This window comes from Fundulus heteroclitus, chromosome 5, assembly GCF_011125445.2.
Source record: "Fundulus heteroclitus isolate FHET01 chromosome 5, MU-UCD_Fhet_4.1, whole genome shotgun sequence".
In the NCBI taxonomy this organism is placed as follows: domain Eukaryota; kingdom Metazoa; phylum Chordata; class Actinopteri; order Cyprinodontiformes; family Fundulidae; genus Fundulus; species Fundulus heteroclitus.
Window position 1 is genome coordinate 8,885,320 of NC_046365.1, and position 19,016 is coordinate 8,904,335.

The window sequence follows — 19,016 nt, forward strand, 5'->3', positions numbered from 1 at the left end:
CTCAGATGTCGTTCCAGCGTTTATGACGGCAGTTTCTGCTAAAAAGCTCCTGGGTCACATTAATTTTGGCCAAGCTGCTTTTCAAACATGTGCTCTTTATGTAACGATGGCCAAATACACCCATCTTTGAATCTTTAGCCTCACTTAGCCATTTTAAACTGCTTTTAATGACAGCCTTAGCACAACAGTTTCACTGCTTGTAATTCGATTTTGTTTTTTAAACGGCTTATTCCAGATGTTTTCTTTATAGGCCTTGATTATTTTCTTTATTTTGTGTTATAGCTGAGTATTGCGTTTATATTTATGCATAAATGTAAGAAACTGAAGAAGGGTTGTCGTATCAGAGAGGGACACTCACCCTAAAATAAACTAAAGTATTTCCATCCAGGTGTTTTTTGTGTGTGGTTTTTAAAGCACAGAAAACCTTATGTGTACAAAATGCGAAAGTGATGACATATACAAAGGAATGCAATAATCTTATTGGCTATTGTGTAGCATCAACATCTTTTTATTTCTGCCTAAAGAACAAAACAAAGAAAACCACAAAACAAAAGAGAAATAAGAGCCTTTCTAAAAATCCCGTCAAAATTGGTCAGATGAGCATCCAGCCTGGCTTTTTTCCGACTTTACTTCGCAACGTGTCCGACTCCCACCTGCTCTGCACCTCCTTTCAGCTCAAACACAACCCAATGTAACACACACACACACACACACACACACACACACACACACACACACACACACACACACACACACACACACACACACTACGCCACTCCACTCCAAACTCATCCTGTTATCTAAACGAAGCCCCGTCCTCTCGTCACCGTCGCAGGGTTCCTTTTCTGCGTCCTCAGAGAAAAGCGATACTGTCCTGCTCGCAGATGAATAGGCCCTTTTGATGAAGCGCGGAGCCTTGTTTACTGCCACTCCATTTATTTACCGGCTTGTTTTTCAAGTTGACATTGAGCGTCGCTTCACCGAACCCCCACCGGAGCGGCCACCCTCCGTCGACTGCCCCCCCCCCTTCCAATCAGAACACCACTCAGCCGAGCCTCTCATAACGCCGCACACCCTATACCCGCTTTCAATCCCATGATGCTTCTCTCCCCGTTTCATCCTGCCTCCTTCCCTGCGTCTAGTGTCCTAGATCTGCGGCCAAACTTATTTAAAGCTTACTTGCTTCCACGGACGCATGCCAAATTTGTTTCTCTGCTGTTCTGTTCTGTTTCTCAAGCAGCACCCCCCCCCCTCCGAAAAAATAAAAAAATAAAAAAAACTCCCCTTCCATCCTGTCACAAACACCAAAGGACACCTTCATTAAGTGTTTTGCTCCACGAAGAAGAGAAAAAGTGGCAAGCACAGACAGATTATGTGAAATGTTCAGGAAAAAAAAGCAGTGAAATTGGTTTAAATTCATTCAAATAGTCGGGAAAAAACACATTCAGTGCAGGCAATCAACTTCCACACACACATACACACACACACACACACACACACGCACACAAAAAAGACAGACTAAAGAGCAAATTAAGCCTCAAAGCCTGAAAGTATCTGAATGTTCAAAAAAAAAAAAAAAACAGAAAACACAACAGTAAGTATGACATTTAAAAAGGCAGAGCTTGAGTCTTTGGAAAGAAAATATAGTCACCAAAAGGCTTTTTGTTAATCATCTTCCTCATCTCCATCCAAATTAGAGCTAAATCAAACACCTCCCGTGTAAAAGTCCAAGTTTCTCAGCCCGTGGCAACCAACTAGCGAGCGTAATGGTCCCATTCAGTGCTAAAATGTTTGCGCTTACAAGTTATTATGAATTTTTTTCTACAGCCCCAAAATAGGGGTCCGGGGTGTTAATGAGGCTAAGGAAGGGAATGCATTTGAACCCCGAAGAGGAATAAAAGAAAAAAAAAAAGAGGAGCGAGAGAAGGGAAAGAAAAGAAACGAGAAGAAAGAGAGGATCAGAGGGAGGAGGTTGGCAGGGAGTGTGTATGAAAATTTGGCGCCTTCCATACAGAGATAGCATCGTGCCAAAAGCAACCGCCGACACAACTCCTCTCACTTTCAACATCAGACTCCTTTGCTGCGTTACACTCGCCCACATAATAATTTCATTATTCTTTAACCCACATGTGCAAAATAAAATGGGTTATTCGGAAATCTTTTTTTTTTATTTTATTTCGGTGTGTGCCTAAATCAGTGCTGAGCCAACATTTTGTCCCAATAATAAACTCAGCATTACCGTAGCTACAGCTCTGTGGAGGGTGGAGGAAACAACAACAAATAACCAAATAACAACAACCTGAGCTAAAGCGGTGGAGCTATGGACATGAAGCCCAGTGTAGGGACACATATTACAGCACGGCCGTGGCCAGGAGGCTCTGCAGCCTGTGCCAGGGCCTCGCTGTGAGTGCAGCCCGGTGAAAGGGCTGCCGTCCCTGGCTCTCTCTCTCTCTCTCTCTCTCTCTCTCTCTCTCTCTCTCTCTCTCTCCTCCTTGGTGGCCAGGCCCAGGAACGGGAATTGCCCACCGCTCTCTTTCTTCTACTCATTCTCCTCCTCCGTGTCTCTCTGAGGTCAGAAAACCCTCCCGAGTGGCTATATGGTTTTTGGGGACACATGCATTTCATGGTCAGCGACACCACAAAAGCCTGAAAAGAGACCCGGCACTGGGAAGACAGAGTATTAAGACAGACAATGCCTCCCCCCTCCGTGCTGCTGACTCTCTCTCTCTCTCTCTCTCTTTTCTCCATCACCTTTTTTGTTACACTCTTGCTCTTCCTAATCTTTATTTCTTTGTACATTTTTTTTAATTAATAACACAATTAAAGGTTCATTCAGATCATTAAAAAAAACATATTTAAAAAATTGCAAACACACAGAAAATGTGACACGATAAGAAAAATTTAAAATGCCAAATTCAGTTTGGGAGCTGAATAGTGTTTGATTTTTTTTTTTTATATATATATACATTTCTGAATATTGATCTGATTGAAATATAACCAGATAGAGATGCGCTGATTCCCGCTGCGGTTTGACTGGCTGGTTCCGACTTTGTAGGATTTTTTTTTTTCCGCCTAAGAACAAATGAAAGAGAGAAAAATAACGTGTTGCAGGGTTTTCAAAGTGGTAGTAGTTATAAATTACGAATAAATTACTATGATGTTCCCATTTATACATCAAAGCGTATATCCCCAAAACGTTATTTGTCAAAAATAGTATTGAAGTAAATACTTATGGTTGATTTGTTTAAAGGCTGAAATGGTGGGAGTTTTTAAGTTCTGATGCATTTAATAAATAGGAAAAAAAAAAAAAATCAGTATTTGACCTAGTGATCACAGATCACAACCGATCACAGGATAATTGGGAGATCTAAACCTCTGGACCTCTGCACCTTTTTTTTGGAGTTTTTCCAAAAAAGGAATTCCCTTATCTGAAATATAAATATAAACACAAAAAGGCATCTTTAATTGAAAGTGAGAACCAAACATTGATATAAAGATAATATGCAGCTGCAATTGACACCAGAGTAACAATTTCACTTTAGAATTAAGAAAAAATGTGAAATTATATTACTTTCTTTTTGCATTTCTTACCTCTTCTCTCAAGAGGAAACAGAAGAGCTCCGACAGCTGGGTTCATTCAGAACGTGTCAGAACCCTGAAGACACAAGCTGCCATGTTTGTCTGTTCGACCACAAACCGACCGACGGTCTCTGCATGCCACTGGAATAATCTGGTCAGCGCACATAACCTGACGCTGAGGCTCCTCGCATCAAAAAGGCGGGAAGGCCAGAGACGTTCACTGCTCTGAGTCCTCCGCCACTAAAGAAATTTGGCCTGATAATCGTTACGTAAAGAGAGGGGGGGGGGGGGGAGCCTTCAGCTATTTTTAGGGGCAAAACGCTGCGCCAATTATCACCGGTCAATTTATGAGGAGACCAAAACGCCTGTCTTTCCATTTCCATTCCTATGTGTCTGCTCTTCTCTTCACGCTCTTGTGAGACGAACGCAGACCCTGCGGTTTTGGTCGCCTTTCGACGACCCCCCCGTGTCAGCGTGTATTTGTGCATGAACATGTGAAGTGAGCGCACAAACAAGGCTGTGGCGTCCCGGTGAAAGCCCTCAGGTTTCTCCGTGCGTCCCTGAAAAGGCAGACCTGGCCGAGCAAGAGCCAATCAGCAAACACGCGCCGGTGCCAAAGCCTCTCTCTCCGGGTGAAGAGCTTTTCTTAGCCCAACACCGGGCCGCGTTCCCACAACACAATACAGAAAGCCTCCGACCCGACCGTCGGGATTTCATTAAATCAAAACTTCACCGCTGCGTGTCACCCGGGGGGCCTCCCCTCGCGCAGACGCACACGCTCGCGCACAAAGACGGTCCGCTCTCGAACCCCGTAGTGTCTCGGGAGCCTGAGAAGAGACCAGGAGCTAATTAAGAGCAGATTACTTTCTCAGAGGATGGAGGAGTTCTGAAAGTGAGGACCCAAGCAGCCCGTCGTCGCGCCGTCAACTTTTACTGCACTGTAAATTATTCATCAGGCCCGCTTTGATCCTCCTTCCGTATCTGTACTCATCCGCAGTTTACCTTGCCATTTCGCAGGCCCATAAATCAAGAGTTTTTTGGGTTTTTGTTTTTTTCCTTTTGTGACGTACGTAAATTGGCGCTTTCACTCCCGAATCCTCGCCGTGGTCAGGGAGTTGGCCGGAGGCTGGCCACGACACCCGGGGTTTTCTCTGGACTTTCTCACAGAGCCGTCCAAGGCATTACTACGGCAATAGTGAGACGGAGGCGGGATCTGGCACGGCGGAGCGTGGAGTGTGGAGCGGTCATAGCAGAAAATGGCAAGGCGAGCACATTTCACACCTCCCTCAGAGTGACTGCAAATTTCCTGTGCTGCACTTTTGATTGGAAACACATTTGAAACATCTTTTCATGATCACACTTACAGCGTACAAAGAAAATACGAGGAGAGAGAAAAGAAAAAAAAAGAGAGAGAGAAAGAAAGAAACATGAATAAGGTCCAAACTATGAGTAAGTGCAGTGAGCTAACTTTGGACCCGACAAATGTTTTTTTTTTTATATATATATATATATATATATATCTTTTATTTTTCCTACCCTGAATAAATCAGAAATGTGCTGAGTTTAATCTAAAACAGCTCACAGATTATAAATCAAATGGCGCGCTGAAGACTTTGAGAAGCAGCCAAATAAATTCGCCTCAGATGGTGTGAAAGTGGTGGCACCTTCGCAGTAGTCAGAAAGAGAAAAAATTTGATCTTAACTAGTATTGTAAAGCAAGCCAGCACCGACACACTCTGTTTACAGGTTAATAAAGCCCCCCCTGCTGCGTTGTTCTGCAACACCCTTTGGCCAAAAGATCATTATCTTCATTCTAATAGACCAGTCGCTTCCATCTAAAGGCGGAGAATACGCCACGCCGTGACCTGCAGCACAATCTTGCTTTACCTCCCACTTATTCTACGCCAGTGCTCCAGCTGCGGCGTTCAAAGTCTGGCCAGATGTGTTTATTCTCCTTATCTAAGGTGCCTTAAAGGAAGCAGAGGAGCGGGGCCGTCTGCTGCGCCGTGGCGTTTAGCTCTGTAACGACTGCGGCGTGCTCGGCTCGGCGGCGGGGAGGATCTCAAAAAGCTGGCTGCGCTGCAGAACAGTCTGAGCAAGCCTGACGGCAAGCCCACAGATTCCCCGCGGCAGCTTTTGCCACTCTGTCGTAAACAAAACACAAGACGTCTCTCTCCTCTTCCCACACCAACGGGGCTCTGGCGCTGCCAAACCGAACAATCACTATTGTCGCCTCGTCTCCTTCCCCAATATGCTCCCTCTGCCTCGCTCCCTCTCTCCGCGCCTCCTACAATATAAACAAAGGCGATCAGCGGAGGCTTTACCTCTGTGCGAGCGACAATGAGGTCGATGTTTAAGGAGGCGAGACAAAAGTGTGCTCAGGATCAAAGAGGAGCCGGGAAGACAAGAGGCGCTAAAGACCGACAAAACGCACAGCAAACAAAGACGAAATAATGAACACATCCCGTCATCTGCCGCCGAAGAGAGGCGGCGGAGAGAGTGGCGCGCATCACTAAAACGGATCAGCGGGACGCAAAGTCCCGTTAGTCGACAGATGCGAGGTAAAAGTCAGTTCGGGTTTCTAACTCGCAACCACAAGGCGGCTTGAAGCCGATCGTCAGGCTCCTTGTGAGAATTAGAAGCCCGGCAAGGCGTTGGCAGGGCGGGATAGGAGAAAACGCAAAGCGGGTCCACATTATGAATGCCGAGCACAGGGAGGGTTTTACTGCCCTGCTGTAAAGCAAGGCACTACAGAGGAGTGGAGCAGCTGGCAACCAAGCAAGGCAACTTATTGGGCTTTATTTACGGCGCTGCACGCGTGAGTGCCTAAAACGTTGCGCTGTGGAGAAGTGAAGAAGTCTCCTCCAGCAGAGGAGCAGACAGATGTGACGGATAAAAACAGCTGCTGGTCCTCCTGCCGGCCCTGGAAAACTTCACAGCTTCCATTTTACTCCTAAAAATCTATAATAAAGAAGCTAGCAGAATTATACCTAAACATACAAGAGTCTTGATTTTGAGCGGAAATATTAAAGTAATATCTAATAAATAAATGGAATAAACGCTAAAGCATTTAACTAAGACTGTACATTATTTTATGGAGCCGGGTCGGATCCATTTGTGTCGGGCGACACGAATAAAACCAGGGACCGTCGGTAGAAAGCTTATCAGAAGAAAAAAACAAAACACACACACACACACACACACACACACACACGATTACCATAACAACAACAAGCCAGACTAGCCGTCACATATCGTTTTATTGCCATCAAAGAAAGACCAACAAAGCAAAACTGGAGCTGCTGCCAGGGTTTGGCTGAGGCTGCGCGAGGTGTCTGGCCTGGACGGAGGCTCTGAACGCGCGTCTCAGAGAGAGAGAGAGAGAGAGAGAGAGAGAGAGAGAGAGAGAGAGAGAGAGGACTGGGATCCGCGTGTGATAGCATTTGGCTAACAGAGCAGACCGATGTGTTCAGGCACTGAATACACACACACCTCTATATATAAATATATATATATATATATATATATATATATATATATATATATATATATATATATATATATATATATATATATATATATATAGGTGTGTGTTTAGACAGATATTCATGCTGGTTAAGTCAGTGTTTAAAATGTCCGGAAAATCAAGCTGAGATAACATTAGGTCATGAGCTTGTTTGAACAGCCAGACAGCGAATGGTGATGTAGTGTGTGTTTGGAGGATTTGGCTGTGAAATGTATTTTGCCAGAGTGTGTGTGTTCCTTACACTGTGAGGGAAAAACAGAACCCGAGCCGGTGTGTGTGTGTGTGTGTGTGTGTGTGTGTGTGTGTGTGTGTGTGTGTGTGTGTGAGGAGGAGTCCACGCGCCGGAGGCTGCAGTGGTGTTTGGCCCGGCGCACGAGTGCGTGTCTGCGATTGGTGGCTGAGATACAACAATGTTTGGCTGTTTCAAACTGGATCTGCGATAGCCTCTTGGACGGATGCGTACGCGCGGCGTGTGTGGGCGTGTGGACGTGATTGTGACTAAAACCGTGTTTGGCTGTTTGTCGTGGGGGGGGGGGGGGGGGGGACGAACCACAAAGATGAAAGAAGGAGAAGGGAGAAAAAAGGCAAAGAAAAGTGCGTGGCTGTATTTAGCTGTGTTTACATGGGTGTGAAGGTGGCTGCAATAGTACTGTCTGTCTTAAAGCTTTGCTGTTTTGTGTGTGAGCATGTGCTTGGCAGTCAGGTCCAGCGTGGAGCTCGTTGCTCAGGCAGACAGCGAGGGCAGCGGCAGTCTGTGGCCTGAGAGCAGTCCACTCACGGCTCTGCTCTCTTCTTCTTTCACACACACACACACACACACACACACACACACACACACACACACACACACACACACACACACACACACACACCAAATCTGGGCCTTGGCCAAGTTACGATCCCTAAATACAGCAGCGTAGTCGTGGCAGCTTCACGTCCAGCAATATTAAAAACAGTGACTCCCCTTTGTGCAACCAAAACATTACATTTCAGAGCAGCGATCGCTTCATCCACTCTCCCTCTCACACACACACACACACACACACACATATTCACACACACATATATTCACACACACACATGCAAATTCTTTTCTATAAAAAAACACAAATCTATACTCATGAAGCCATAAATTCCTCCTTGAGGAACATAAACACAAACTTGCCAGAGCGAGCTGGAATTCTGGCACTCATCTGAAATGTGTTTCATTTCTGTTGTCAAGTAAACAACACACCAGAAAAATAGGAATTGTAAAATGTGAAAAAGACACATTTGAATCGTAATGGCAAAAAAAAGAAACATTTCAATTTGGATCGTGAAAACACTATTCTGCTCATCTGAATTAAGATGTTTTTTGTTTTTAAATGTGTACATTTTGAGAACAATTAGTATAAACTGAAGGATTTAATAAAAACCGTAACATTGGACGGCTTCTTAGTGCAGCTTTAAGTTTACATATATTTAATATCCATATGTGTGTCATCTATGTCAGCACATATCAACGTGTGCGCCGGTGTCTCGCTAACGTTGTCGTGTTTCCGTAACAAGCCGCGCGCCTAAATGCGCTGGCGTGCAGCAGCAGCAGCTCAGCGGGCGTCTCTCTGTGTCAGAGTGCAACATACCTGGCGTGTGGACGAAGTAGGCAAGGTAAAGGTCCAGCTCCTTGACGGAGACTCCGATGTGGTGCGGCTGGACGCACAGGCCCGGGTTGGTGCACTGCGGGGACTTGACCAGCCGCTCTCCGTCCGTGCTCTCCAGGGGGCTGCCCTTGAACAGGATGACCATCACCAGGTCCAGCCGCCACACCTTGTCGGCCTGGCGCAGGCAGTCGATGCGACGGATCTTGCCCTTCTGGTCGGGGTTGGACAGCACGCAGCAGGGGGGCTTCTTCCCCGTGATGGTGAGCACAAAGTCCTCGCGGAACTCGGGCCGGATGTCCTTGCGGAGCTTGGCCAGCAGGCGCGAGGCCCACTTCTGTTTGATCTCCGGCTTCTCGCCGAGCAGCTCGTCCTTCACCGCGCGCTCTTCCTCCTTGGACATGCGCTTCTCGTGCTTCTTGAAGTACTTGCGCTTGCGGGCCTGCAGGTTGAACCAGGTGTAGGCGAAGGCGCGGACGTGGGGCAGAAGGGCCTCGATGAAGGGGTGGAATTCATCCTGGATGAGGGAGGAGGAGGAGGGGGGGAGGGCGGACGAGGAGAGGGAGGAGGGGGGGAGGCAGGAGGAGGCAGAGGAGAGAGGGGGGGAGAACGGGGGAGAGAAGGACGGGGAGAGAGGAAGCGGGGGTGAGGAGGGGAAGAGAGAAGAGAGGCAGTTAGGACCGGCACGCAGCATGGAGGAGCGGCGCCTGCTCCGTGTGAGCGGAGGGAAAGAATGAGAGAGAGGCGCAAGGAGACTGACAGAAAGAAAGAGAGATAGTGATGGAGAGAGAGCGAAGGATGCTTTCCACTCTTTAACGCGGACCCATCACACTGAAGGACACATTTACACACCATTGACAGACTAAGGTAAGGCATGGACATGCAAAACGGAGTAAAATCTAAATTAAAGCAAAAAATATTAGCAATGCAGAGTACTAAATGTGGGAAAGTTGGTCTCCTAAAAGAGAAACAAAAATCATTTTCGGATCAAGTAAGAATAAATGAACCAAATATATTGTAAATAGCAACAAAAAAACAAAAAAATACATTAAAATCATTTGAGACATTTTGAAATGAAATCAGCTGATTAGAACAACAGAAATAAAAAGCCAGCTCTATTTTAAAAAAAATTCCCCAAACAACGACATGGTAGTTACCATTTCACTCTTTCATCATAAATTCACTCCATCCACTGTGGGGGGAAAGTTTAAATGCGGAACCAGAACCAGCGCAGTCAACGGATTGTTGAGCGCCGGAGTGTTGCTGTCAATATTACAAAACAAAAGACTGAAGAAGAAGAAAAAAACGCATCAAAAGAAGCGGAGAAACTATCCAATAAAAGCAGCAGGGGGGAGATGGGGGTGGGTGCGGGGGTCTGAGAAAGAGGAGAGTGCAATACCAGCACTGAAACACAGGACGCGCAGGAGCAAAGAGCTTAAAAGGTGCTGCTCAAGAGCACAACGGAAGGACGGCGCAGAAAAGTTTTGCAGCCTCTCTATTGTAAGCGACTGAAAATCCCCCCCCCCCCCTGCCCCCCCCCAAAAAAAAAAAACAGAGACTCAGATGTGCGAAAATAAATTTAAATAAAACGAAGGAGAAAAAAAAAGGTTGATTTGTCGAAAAATCAAAACATTCTTCTTTGTTCACAAAAAGGTTCCCATGAAAACCAAAAAAAAAACCAAAAAAAAACTGGTTGGCAGAACTGCACGTGGTGTTGGTTGTATTCTGATCTGCAAAAGAGTCAGAGCGAGAGAGAGAGAGAGAGAGAGAGAGAGAGAGAGAGAGAAAGAGAAGAGCTGGACAAGGGGGGTGCGAACGGAGGAGAAGAAGAAAAGAGGAGGGGGGAGAGAAAAAAAACAAAAACAACAGGACCGAGTAAATGTTGGAAGACTGTGCACGACCACTGGCAAACCCGAGTGGAGCTTCTTTTTTCCCCCCTTCTTTCTATCCAACTCTGGCTCTGCCGTTCTCTCTTCCTCTCCACTTTCCGTCTCTAACCATTGACTGAGTCTGTGCCAACATGCAGAGGGCCCACCTATTTGGCACCGAGTCTCTCGCAGCCCAGCCAATACGCACGCTCCCAGCGCTCAAAGGGAGGGAAGAGAGAGATGGCAGAGGGAGAAGCAGAGAGGGGGGGGGTTGGTATGGTTGGTGGCTGGTAGTGGAGAAAGGATTGGGGGGGGGGGGTGGACTGTGTGCGGTGCAGGCAGAAGGCACGTCATTAGCCAAACAGACAAGTTCCAATCTAGTGCAAAGGCAAAGTCCAGAGGATATTAATTTTACATGGATCCAGACAGCATCCGCCTTCTAAAGCTAATGCCACCCCCCCACCCCCACCACCACCACCAGCACCAACGCCTTCGTCACCAACATGGTCACAGCCATCCCAACGAACCAGCTTGCTCTCCAACCGCAACCCCCCTCCTCCAGAACCCCCCCCCCTCCAGGCTCTCTCTGTGTGCTCGCGTTACAACACCTTGGCATGGGATGGCATGAGAAAACACAGACCCAAAATCCCACTAGACCCTGGGACCAGCAGCTGCTCCTGGATTTACCACACAAACAAAGAGAGGAGGGGGTTGGGGTGGGGGGGGGGGGGGAGAGGAGAGGAGAGGAGAACCCCCCCCCCCCCCCCACCACCAACTACCCCCAAACAAAAAATACCATCCAAAAACATGCTCTCTTGTTTCAAAATGCGCTCCTATGTCCAAACTGGCCCCTTCTTCTCCTCTCCTCTCCATTTTTTCGTCACTCCACTTTAATAGCCCCCAACAGCACAGACACAGAAACATATTAAAAGTTTCTGTTAACAAATTAGGGTTCAATCCTAGTTGCGGGTGCGAGACAATTAAGCAGACTGCTGAAAAAAATGCCGCGGCGGCCAGCGTGGCATGGGCGGCCCACGCGTGTTCTGCTTTTTCATGCCGCAGCCGAACGCTGGACGTGTCTTTGAGCCGGCAGTTCTGATTCCTCAACAGCTTTCCCGACCTGATAAGCGGGCCAGGGCAGCATTAAAAAAGTGGGCCCACCGCTGCAGACGGTTTATTGCCTATCAGCAGAAAGTGGTGGAGCGCAGCTGGTCGCCCTTGTGTGCTCCACAATGACCGAAAAACGGGTGCGGGGCGGAGGGGGTTCGAATGTTCTAACCGAGAACAAATTCAACAAACTTTGCTCCATTTGCAATGATTTAAAATAGGTATGGCACACGGCTCTGATTAGATCCACATTTACATGCCGATCTTCCAATTTGACCAAAAAAAGAAAGGGGGGAGGGGGGGACACATTTGCTGAGTGGTGCCGTCCAAATTGCACGAATTAGCCCAAGAGACTCGCGGGAATTACAGAGACATTGTCAGAACTGGAGTCTGGACAGTGGGCATCCATAAAAAGCTAACTTGTCACGAGGCAAAGTTGAGGGCGCGGCCAGGCGATTGTGGGTTGCGGCCACCTGCTGTGCGACGGGACAAGTCGCCCGTGTGAGCGGCCCACAAAGGCTGTAGAGTCCCCGGGTTGGCTCCCAGGACCGTCAGATTTAGTGCGGCCTGCCCCTTCTGTCAGCGTCTGACAGAGGGGCTTCAGCCCAGGCCGACTGGCGGGGTCCGCCGACAGGCTGGCGGGCTGGCTGCATGGCTGGCTGGGTAAATGACTAGTTGGCAGCCCAGGCAGGTAGCTAGCTGGCTACGGTCGGTGGTCTGGTCTGCTGGCCGGTCACCGCCGTTGGACCGGCACCGATCGGGGGCCCGGTGCCGCTTGCTCACTCTAACATACGCCTGCTCCACACACAGCCGAGCTGATGATGTGAAAATGTGGCGAGGGGGTGAAGATAGCCGGGAAAGGACCTTGTATGGGGGGGCTGACCGCATGAAACGTGAGTTCAAAGCGGTGTGCGGCCTTCACGACGCATGATAACAAATACATGCGCACTGCTTGTTGGAAACGATAGGGGGGGGGGGGGATTAGGAGATTTTGATCAGTCATCCGCAGACAAAGAAAACAGACCAAGACACTTTCGCACCTTGCAATGCGATCCTACAATCAGGTGACGGATCTAATCCACAGGATTGCGTTTAGGGTAATTATAACCTCTCCCTGAAACTGGTGACACATCTCTCTTTTGATGTTCCAGCTCTGCCGCATTTTTTCCTGTGTGCAACTCTTATAAAAACAATGAAAGAAAAAAAAAAAGATCGAGAAAAACCATCATGAACCTCTTATGTGGCGACACGTCCTTCCGCGTGAGCGGGCAAATTGCTATAAAATATCTGCTGGCCTAATTATGACCAAAAGTGGCTCCAAACAGCTCAGAGCACAATTGGTGCAGTAAAGGCAAAAAGTGCTTTATGGTTCTCTCTGGACCAGGAGCGGGGCCCGAGTGGCACCCTACGACATAACGGCTCCTTTCTTTGGATTTCAGCGCTTTTTAAAGCCCACGCTTCTTTTAGCTCATTAATGATGGTTTCTCCTGTTTTATCAGGACGGTGGTGTGTGTGTGTGTGTGTGTGGGGGGGAGATTTATGACAGTAAATATACAATCAGGGCAATTGTTGATGCTCTGACCGCTGGCTTCTGCAGGTTATCTTTCATTGCAGTGGGAGTTGATCTGATCTCAGGTTTTGGGTAAAAAGTGATGACCTTTGTTAGCCAGGCTGCTGCCAGGCAGCCAGGCTGCCTGCACGGCCAAACCAGCCTCCATTCACGCAGCGGCACAGAAAAGCTCACAGAGGAGGGCGACAGTGAAAGGCACTTCACTTTGTTTTGTGTTTTTTTTGTTTTTTTGTTTTTTTTTTCCTTTCTAGAAAAAAACAGGCTTCCAAGATTTAAGCAGCAAGCAGCTTCCAGACCCAAATATCAACCAGAAAACAAAGAGAAGGCAAAGGCAAAGACGATCAGCGGCTGGACATATTCACGGTTTTACGCCGGTTTTAACATTTATGATGTTGGAACGGAAAAAAAAAATTACAAGCAAAAAAAATAAATTAAAGAAAATCGCCTTTTTTTCTTTTCTTCTTTTTTTGGCCTCCATTCCAACTTTAATTTTTTTTTTTAAATCGATGAGAAACCGACTCCGCTGTGACGTCTTTACAAAACAACAACAATAAAAAAAAACATGTTTACTATACCGTGTATTGATTTCTGTAATAAACTAATTTTAATTTAATTTCACAAAGAAAATATAATAACATCCAACACAGCCGGTGAACTTGTAGCGTTTCTGTTGCCTCACTGACCTCCACTGACTCTGCAGTCCGTCCGGCCGCAACGTCTTTTCTCTCGGAAATATAAACCAGCTGTTAAGTCAGGTTTACACCTCTGAAAACCAAATAAAGCTACCAGCCTCCTCCTGTACCAACCTTATTTATTTATTTATTTATTTTTTTAAACGCTGGGTCCACCTTAACGTGAACTTGGATTGAAGCTGAAAGCCGAACCTCGGCTGGTCTGGACGAAGCAGAGAGAAACAAAGTGACCCCTTTCTCCAGACCGTCCAAAACATCTCCCTATATATCATTAATATTGCTCAACATAAGCTTTTTTTATTAACAAATAAAAAGCTAACTAATAAGGTTATCAACTACTTGATCCTAAAACGTTCATTAATTGCTTTTCTGTGGAGGTTTTTAAGGTAGGCCGGCCTGTCTGGGAGCTGTTTGAACAGCAGGGATTTGAACAAGCTGAACTCTGGCCTCTTTCCAGAGCTTTCTCAATAGCTCTAAAGAAATACTTTACATACATTTGTGAAAATAAAAGGGTTAAAACCCTCAATGGTTACAGGAGACATAAAACCTCATTTAAAGCCACGTTGTAAATTGTCTGTTCAGGAGTGGAAAAAAAGGCATCAAATCAGTATTTTAACTATTTGAGCCATTTGAGGCGTAATCAAAGCACAAAAAAAAAAAAAAAATACTGAGAAGCGACTTACTAAATTTATTTGCATTTAAAAAAAAAAAAAAAACAGGAACAGCAGCACCGCTGTTGTATGTGGAATGAGCAAAAGCAACTCTTTCTTATATATTTTAATCTCTACATGGTCTAAAAGACTTCAAATGTGTGTAGGCGGTTTGAAATATTCAAACTAGAGCATTCAAAAATCGTTTAATAATATATAAAAATATCAAAGTTAATTAGAACAATGCAATTAGAAGTGCATTATTTTTATTATTATTATTATTATTATTATTATTATTATTATTATTATTATTATTATTATTATCGTAATAAGATATATTTAGATATTTATTAAGCGCCTCTGGATAAGCTTCAGTTGCAAATATTTATTCTAAAAAATAAATTACATATTATAATAATTTATTATTAAATTTGGGAAAATTGTCAAGCTTGTGAGCAAAAACCCCATTTCAAAACAAGTTAAATCAATTTAACAGCCTTTTTTGACAATCATATAATATGAGAAAGAAATCAGCACCCACGCCCACACACACACACACACACACACACACACACACACACACACACACACACACACACACAAAGAAAAGCTGATGAAGCTTTTAGCTCGTCCGCACTTGTCGCAACTGGAATTGGACTCTGACATCTTGCTGTGTAAAACTGCATTCAGACAATCCCAGAGGTGATGTAAGGGAAACACTGTGAGAGATCTGAACTATGTTCCATGTGTGTGTGAAGGTGTGTGTGTGTGTTCTGACCAATACAGACAGGCTATTTTTTCTTTTTCGTTTTTCGTTTTTCTTTTTTTTCTGTGCGATTTAGAATTCTTAAGTCTATATTCTTTACATAAATCTAATGTTTTTCTTTTTCCTGAGCGAGAACAACTGTACGCTACACAGGATGTTCTGGATGCGTAACACATCTTATTCTATTTCTGCACAATGTGTGTATAGGCGAAGGAATAAAAACCAGGTGGAAAGATTCAATAAAAGAACATTTCATGCTTCTTCTTCTCCTTTTCTTTTTGAAACATGGAAGAGCAGAGAACATTCTAGTGAGGACAATAAATGACGCTCATGTGAACCTCTGTCTCCTGATGAACTCTCATAATATTAAAAAAATATATCTTTTTTCCTCCTTTTTTCCTATATGTAAAAGCAACGTCTGCTTTTACACACAGACACAGTGTTGCTCCTAACATTTCTCTGCATGAAATAGCATGGCTCCAGTTCTCCTCCACATTTTTTTTTTTTTAAATTCATTCTGATCCCCGGAAAGAAAGAGAGAGAGAGAGAGAAAAAAAAGATCCAAATTTTCTGCTCTCTATCCTTCATCACTACAGATTGATGTTAAAAGTGTGCTGCTCATCGTTTGTAATTACGCCTGTTTACACACTAAAGCATTACTATGTGTGAAAGTCTGGAAGCCATTTGTGGCATGAGGCTGAGAGGGAGAGACGGAGCAGGCGGTGCGGCGGGCGAGGGAGAGCGTAGCAGCAGCTCCAAACGACACGAGGACTGATGGCGAGCCGGCCCGCTCCTGACAGGGCTGCCGACGTGGGGAACATTAGACTCCAGTCGGCCTTTTTTCGCCGGAGGCCACCACTTTTCCAGTTGCAGGCACAGAAAGCAAGCGCTCCTCTGATAAGACCAAGGGCTCCGTAATGACAGGGGCTGTTTAAAAATTTGTTCAGCGGAGATTGTTTTGAGGTTTGTGGGGTTTTTTTCGGTGGCTCTGATCACCACCTCCAACATTTAATTGTAAACAGAACTCCTCATATATAGTTTCTACTGGGAACTATAAAACTGTCTTACTTTTTTTTTTCATGAATTGCTCCATTTGCTTTGCTATATTTGAAGATTTCTTCTGTTTTTTTGTTTTGTTTTTTTTGTCAGCATATCCAGAGGCAGCCCGGTAGAATTTAATTTAGAAGACTGCTTCAATTTAAGCTGTCCATCATTTTTGCATTCTGTTTATCACACCTTGTTTTAAAATGATCTGTGAGCCGGCAACGTTTTTCTTAAAGGGATATTTATTTAATTTTATTTTCAATTGGGGTTTTGTTGTAAGGTCATGAGTAGTAAAGTATCTTCTCTGATGTAGACAACTATCTTAGCATTTTTACTGAGTATGGATGGATTGCGTTTACCTGGAGGATGAAGCTCGTGACCGATAACAAAGAATCTTTCTGCTGCCATAAATATCCCAATTTTTCAAAATTTGAAGAGCTTTTAGGGCCCCTGGATCAGACAATGACTGAATAGAAAAAGCTCATACTTATTATGTAGGATTGGTTAAAAATGACATTCTTCCATTAACAGAGCATGCTAAAAACATTAGAGGTATATGCTGCTCCTTAGGGGCCCTGGAGACCCTTAAACTTTCCGCATCGCCATTAGCTGCTATGACATTTTCAGGAAGTTAGGGGTCTGCGTTGCTTTTTGCAAAGTTTAAATCAGCTACTAGCTCCAGCCTTCAGGAAAATAAGAGTCTGTTCATTAAAAAAACAAAAACACTAAGAGAGCTATCTACTGCAGGAAACATCTTAATTGATTGTGGCCTTTTAACGGAATGGCCGTTTAAAAAAAAGTAGGAACTTTAAAAGATGTTGAAGTCAAAACAAAGTTTAAAAAAGAGAATTGAAGGTTGGATGGTATAATAGATATTAGTGTTGCTGCAGTGGCTGGTGGACAATGAGCTGGAGGGCTCTGTAATCAAATTGTGCCCTGGGCCCAATACATTCTTGGCCTGATTCTGTGGATTTTACGTTACAGGGTCTCCAAAAACACAGAAACCTCCTCAACCACACATGCAGCATGGCTGGCGTGGCATTTTTTCGGACTTGTCTTGTACCTTTGACATTAGTCCGGAGAGGACACCTATTGTCCCTGTCCAAACCGAAGCAGACACTACGCGCACCTCTCAGCTTTCCCATGCCAGCAGCACTGGCTGGCCACCGTACCCTGCCTACAGCTGCATCGAGGGCTTTGAACCTCATGATTAGCAAATGCAGCAGGATTCAAGCAGATAATGAAAGCCGATATATCCCCCTCCCCTACATCATGCCCTGCTCCGGCGGCAGCCAAGGCCTGCGAGTCCTCGCACAAGAGATGCACTATTGAGAGACTTTCTCCATCACTCTTTCACCCCCCCCTCCTCATTCTTTTATTCCTCCCCACGTCGCGTTCTGCCAACCGTAAAGGCGAGATGCCAGCCTCTCCGCCAAAGCCGGGCACCGTGCCCTCACCCTTTATGCAAATGATTTACCACAACCCCAACTCGCACATTCTTCTTGCACCCTCCTAGCTCTTCGTCTATTCCTCTTTCCTTTATTTATTCCTGGTACCTCTTGCTGCACTCTGCAGCCCTTCCCACCAAGACTTTCCCCTTCCTGTACTTCCTTTTTACACTCATCCGCCTCAGTCCAACGAAATTCCATGTGCTGTCTCTATTTCTGCTGTCACCCTTCCATACTCTAGTATTCCACGTTTCTCCACCAAAAGGAAGTGCATAGCGGGGGAGGCCGAAGAGCTGGGGAGAGAAGAGAAAGAGAGGAGACGAGGGAAATAAGAACGAGCGAGAGAAGAGAGATGAAAGGAGTGAACAGCAGCGAGTAGAGATCAAGAGAAGAAACTAGAGCACTCTGCAGATATCTATCTCCTGTCTCTCTCTCTCTCTTTCCCTCTCTCTCATCTCTCTCCTCTCTCTCTTCTCCTCTCTCTTCACTCACTCCTGCTAACTCAACCAGAAGTTGTACTGTCATTCCTCAGTCGGTGTCAGCCAGGCAAGTGCAGAAAGCCCCTTTACACACTTTCTTTCTTTCTCTCTCTCTCTCTCTGCTTGGGGCACCCTATCGTCACTTCACTTCTAGCACTTCAAGCAAAGCGAAAGGATGTTGTCCATAAAGGACTTTTTTTTTTTTAAGCCACCCAGTTTCTGTACTCAACTCCTCTGCGAGCATTTCACACCAAAGGTGTCTTATTTGAACTAAAGCTATTTGGCACATTCCCTTATCCGTTGCATGTGAATCTATTCCTTGTTTTTGCATGATTGATTGCTTCCCTGACCAATTCTTCGATGCTTATGGTTTTTTACACAGTTCTCAAGACGCACCCGTTTTGACTGGTGCAACTCAAAGGAAGATCTCATTAGCGCTGTAACGAGATCTCACTATAGATATTGAATCTCATTGATATTTCCTATGAAAGTAAAGTCTATGTTGCAAAGCATAATCTAGTTGCTGTCAGCATGTCACTTTTCCGGTTGAGATCAGTCTAAACTCATATCATTAAGGCTTGTTACATTATTTCCAACCTGGGCAAGCCCCTCGTTCTGCACCCAGAATATCTTATACACTTCACCGACTA

The 19,016-nt window shown here is 45.4% G+C and overlaps 1 protein-coding gene across 12 annotated transcripts in view; it reads right to left on the reverse strand.

Moving 5' to 3' along the window:
• The window catches only part of LOC105936691 (nuclear factor 1 X-type), a 128,268-nt gene that overhangs the window by 71,120 nt on the left and 38,132 nt on the right, over positions 1-19,016 (reverse strand). For 10 of the 12 annotated variants that reach the window (XM_021324109.2, XM_021324110.2, XM_021324107.2 and 7 more), the window contains one exon: positions 8,728-9,259. In XM_021324109.2, coding sequence (XP_021179784.2) covers positions 8,728-9,259 — 532 coding nt within the window. Of the gene's footprint in view, positions 1-8,727; positions 9,705-9,899; positions 10,275-19,016 lie in introns of those variants that run through there. The other 2 variants (XM_021324108.2, XM_021324104.2) reach the window with 2 other exon arrangements.